At 45.7% G+C, this 5,000-nt stretch overlaps 1 protein-coding gene across 1 annotated transcript in view; it reads right to left on the minus strand.

The window, feature by feature from the left end:
• myom3 (myomesin 3) overlaps nucleotides 1–5,000 on the minus strand; it is a 103,878-nt gene that overhangs the window by 47,937 nt on the left and 50,941 nt on the right. The window contains exon 11 of the mRNA XM_063199219.1: nucleotides 4,208–4,349. Within this exon, the coding sequence (XP_063055289.1) occupies nucleotides 4,208–4,349 (142 nt within the window). The remainder of the gene's footprint in view (nucleotides 1–4,207; nucleotides 4,350–5,000) is intronic.

A 5,000-nucleotide genomic window follows, 5' to 3' on the forward strand; every position in this document is an offset into this window, starting at 1 on the left:
CACAACCACAAAAACACGCACACACACACACACACACACACACACACACACACACACACACACACACACACACACACACACACACACACACACACACACACACACACACACACACACACACACACACACACACACACACAAGCAAACACACGGATGTGCAAGAAACGCATGCAAGCAAGAAACGCACACGCAAACACACACACACACAGTGCAGATTGGCTGATTCACACATACAGTGTTACGCTGCTGCTTAGTGTTGGACAGTCTCAAAGCCAGCGGTTGCATCCATCTTGCCTGTACCAAGTTCAACAACAGATGCTCTCTATACCCCCCACCTACTACTCATTAACACACACACACGCACACGCACACACACACACACACACACACACACACACACACACACACACACACACACACACACACACACACACACACACACACACACACACACACACACACACACACACATCCAATTAGACATCCAACAGATGCTTTCTACACCCCACCCCCCAACTCCACCTACTACTCATTATTGCACACCCACGCAGACGCAAGCACACGCAGGCGCACGCACACAGACGCAGACGCAGACGCAGACGCAGACGCAGACGCACACACACACACACACACACACACACACACACACACACACACACACACACACACACACACACACACACACACACACACACACACACACACACACACACACACACACACACACACAGGTTTCAAGCCCCGTCTACACACTATGGCAGGATGGTCCCACTAGTCATTAAAAGAGCATTAAGCACAATTGGTGAAATATAGTCATCCATATACCGGGAAAGCATCCAAACACACACACAAACAAACACACACACACACACACACACACACACACACACGCAAACACACACGCACACACGCACACACACACACACACACACACACACACACACTCACGCACACACACATACACACACACACACACACACACACCCACACACACACACACACACACACACACACACACACACACACACACACACACACACACACACACACACACACACACCATATAGCCATCTATTGGCTGGGAAGGCATCCAAACACGCAGCACCATCTCCAGCACCATCAGCCGCAGATGAAGCATGGGGTTTGCATCCTAATGCTGCCTTTTGGTAGCAAGCTAAGGTACGGTGGAGTTATTGTGGAATGAAATCTATTCTGTATTTTGGCAGTGTGCCGTTACTGCTGTTGCTGTTGTAGCATCATGTCTGATTTAATGGTGTGTCTGGGTATAGGCCACTGTTATTGGCAGTAGCCAGTACTGGACTGGGACCGAAAAGTGGCCCGGGCATTTTGGCATCGATCGGCCCAAACATGCACTCAAAGGCCACTTCCATACTCGGTATATCTTGACTGGCTGAATCCACTGTATATATAACAACGAACCAATGGGCCTGCCCCTCTAAATTGTGGGCCAATTCCCAGGAAAACAACCACAAAACAACAATGTCGGCCCCTGGGGACTGTCGGCCCACCGGGAAAATGCCCTGTATGCCAGATTACCAGTCCACCCATGGCAGTAGCCTATGCTGCAGTTTGGCATTGTGAAAAGTTCTATTAAAGGAGACCTAAAGGAGTTCAATAGTACATGACTACAACCAGTATAGTAGCCTACATAGTGCCTCATTTTGGCTAACTTGTTACCAAAGTGGTAATGATCAAGTCTTGATCCATTAGGCTGCTCACATGAGACTCTCATCATTTTCAGAGCAATGTATGATGTCGTTAAGAACAGTGAATCGGATCGCCAGCGGTCCCTTCTGCAACCCATAGCAGCTAGCTGGCAACGCGTGATTCCGAATAAAATTTTGTGTCACCAAAGGCTGTGAGTTTTTAACTTTGACTTTGAGCCACCATTGCCACTTAATTCATTACCTAATGTACATATATGCACATGCACAACTCACTGCACTGTTGCCCTAATGCTGTGTGTAAACAAGCTTAATTGTGATGACTCTGCGATTAGTAATTTGTTTACTTCTTTTTGGTGTGATGCCAGTAGCTTACATGAATCCAAATGAGAATTAATGCACGACACACATTACATGGGGAATGCAATCGCATATTTTTTTTTTCAGTCAGCCAGAGTTGTACCACTCCATAAAGCAGTTGGGATAGGAGCGAGCGTGCCATAAAAAAGCTAATTTAAATTCCAATCTACACTTGCATTGCAATATATTTTTTTGCAGACCGCTGGAGAAGACAGTGACAAATTCACCTATTCTCGTAGCCTGCCGTATCTGCTCCCCCCTGGCCGCGGTATTCTGCCTTCCGGAGTCTGCATTCCGTACCCTGTTTTCTACATTCCCCAGGTACATTAGGAAAAATGATTCTCCTGCCTTGTCTCATAGCACCTGCTGTCTCCTGTGTCTGCTGGGGATTAAGGTGGAGTTTGTGGCAATGGTTGGATCCTGCTACCTTCATTGGAAATTAATGGAGGGATGCATGAATCTGCTACTTGCACTTGGGATTAATGTGGGGCTGGATGAAACTTCTATTATTTGCACTGGGAATTAATGTGGGACTGGATGGATCTTGCTACCTGCACGGCAATATCTCTCAGCAGGTTCTATTATAACACTACCCTGCTGTAGTCTAGCGCTACTCTGTTTTTATCTGTTACTTCTAGCCACTGCTCCTATCTTCTGCCTCCATCCTGGGCCGGTATCTGCAGGTACACTTGCAGTAAAAGCAGGAACAGTGAATGCAGGACTTAACTCTCTGTATCTCCAGTTTGTAATCCCAATGTCTGCTCTACTTGTACGTGTGCACAAATATGACTTGAAATAATAGTTCAGTGAGAGGGTAGCACAGAGTAGGTGTTAGATTAATAGTAGATGGTGTGCTGGTCAGAAGTGATGTTCTTGGCTTTCCAATAGCAATTATGTTGTTGTAATGTGCAATTGTCTTGGGTCCATACCTCTTCTTGTAGTATCCTTATTGATTTTATTCCTTATTGATAAGTCCATACCTGGGTAAGGTCTGTTAGGGTCCATACCTTTCCATATAGGCCTATATACTGATTGATATTACAAAGTCTATAGCTCACTATGCAATATCCTTATTGACAGTGTTGGGCAAGTTAGTCAAAAACTGTAATGCATTGCTATATACATGTTACATGCTTTCCAAATAATCCCTTACACTACGATATTACCACATTTAAAATGTAAGGCATTACACTACTTTGGATTACTTTAGTTACTTTTGCCAAAAGAACTGCAGGCCTAAAAATGGTTCTGGCAATTTATTACAGTGTAAATCAAGCTCATGAGCCATGACTTTTTCACCACCAACCCAGGAGGTGTTTTTGGCAGCATGAAGACTAAAAACTACCAGGTTCAGGGGTAGCTTCTTTCTGACCCTCCACACTGAATACCACAAAAATCCAGGTCATTGTAATGCATTGTAACTTAAGTTATTTAGCAATGTAACTAAGTAAATATTACAGATTTTCCCTGAAATGCCTTACATTACGGCATTACAGCAAAAAAGTAATGCATTACACTAATTAATTACTTTTGTAATGCATTACTGCCCAACACTGCTTATCGATGGGTGCTACACCAGGATGCTGCATGCAGTGCTCAACATCAGCGATAATGCACATGTAACCAACAAAATCCTGTATAAGGGGAATACCAAGGGTGAGCGGGAAGATTGCCATGAGGAGAATGAGACTTGCAGGACACTGCCAAAGGCACCCAGAACTGCCAGCCAGTCAACTGGTGTTGTGGGAACCGTTGCGTGGGTGCCGGTTAAGAGGACGTCCCACACACTAACATATGTGGACATACTCAAGAAGGATGCAGGAACCCAGAGTACCAGTAAATTGAAAAGATGTATGGAGAATCAGGGTGACTGGAAGGAACGATGGAAGGCTCGTCTGAGGAAGACCTAGAGAGATATTGTAATGTCCATAGCTCTTTATGATGTATGCCTGCATTGGTTTGGCAACATGTATTGATATTAGAAAGTCCATACCTCTCTTTGTAATATCATCATTGATATTATGATGTCCACACCTTTCTATGAGGTATCCCTAGATAGGGTATGCTCCATCACAGTATTTATATTGATATTATATTGATATTATGATGAGATTTTTATTGACAAGATATTTATATGGATATTACCTGTATAAGGTCCATACCTCTCTATGATGTATCCCTGCACTGAGAAAGCTCCGTCAGCGCTGGGGGGCTGCCAGCGGAGGAAGGCATAGTCCCTGTTGACATCAGACACCTCCAGGTGGAGGGGGGAGCCAGGACCCCCCACCACCACGGCCACAGCATCTGAGGAGGGTGGAATGGAGTGAGGTTAGTACGTTAGGCAGATCCAGGGGGTTACCACCACAGGGGGGTACGATTAGTATGCTCCAGTCCAGACACTTCCACATGCAGGGGAGAGCCAAGACTCCCCAACACCACCGCTGATGTATCTATTGAGGGAGCAGAATGTTGGCTAATGGCTAGTATACTGTACAAGGACATTTAGACATACTGTATTCATAAACTTCTCCGCATGCAGGAGGGAGCCAGGCCACAATACCACCACAGCTTCGGCATCTGTGGAGGGGGGATGGAGTAAAGTTAATTTGCCATGTCCAGACATCTCCCCATACTGTATGCGGGAGACTAGGGCCCACCCCATATCAGACACATGCAGGGGAGAGTCCAGACACCCCACCCACCACCCCCACAACTAAATCTGCTGCATCTGTCAGGATTGACGATGCAGGGAAAGATATTTACACGTAAACACCACCACAAATAGGCTGATGCCTGCGCGGTAAGGTAAGGGATATGATGGAGGAGTGTAGAAATAGTGCACATTGTTTAGACATTACATAAACATTTGGGGAAATTCATGTTCATGGGGAATCAGTAACAACAGATACCACATGCAGGGTGGTGGTGAGGATGGGGGTGGGGGTGGGTGCAAAT

This window comes from Engraulis encrasicolus, chromosome 5 (assembly GCF_034702125.1).
Source record: "Engraulis encrasicolus isolate BLACKSEA-1 chromosome 5, IST_EnEncr_1.0, whole genome shotgun sequence".
NCBI lineage: Eukaryota > Metazoa > Chordata > Actinopteri > Clupeiformes > Engraulidae > Engraulis > Engraulis encrasicolus.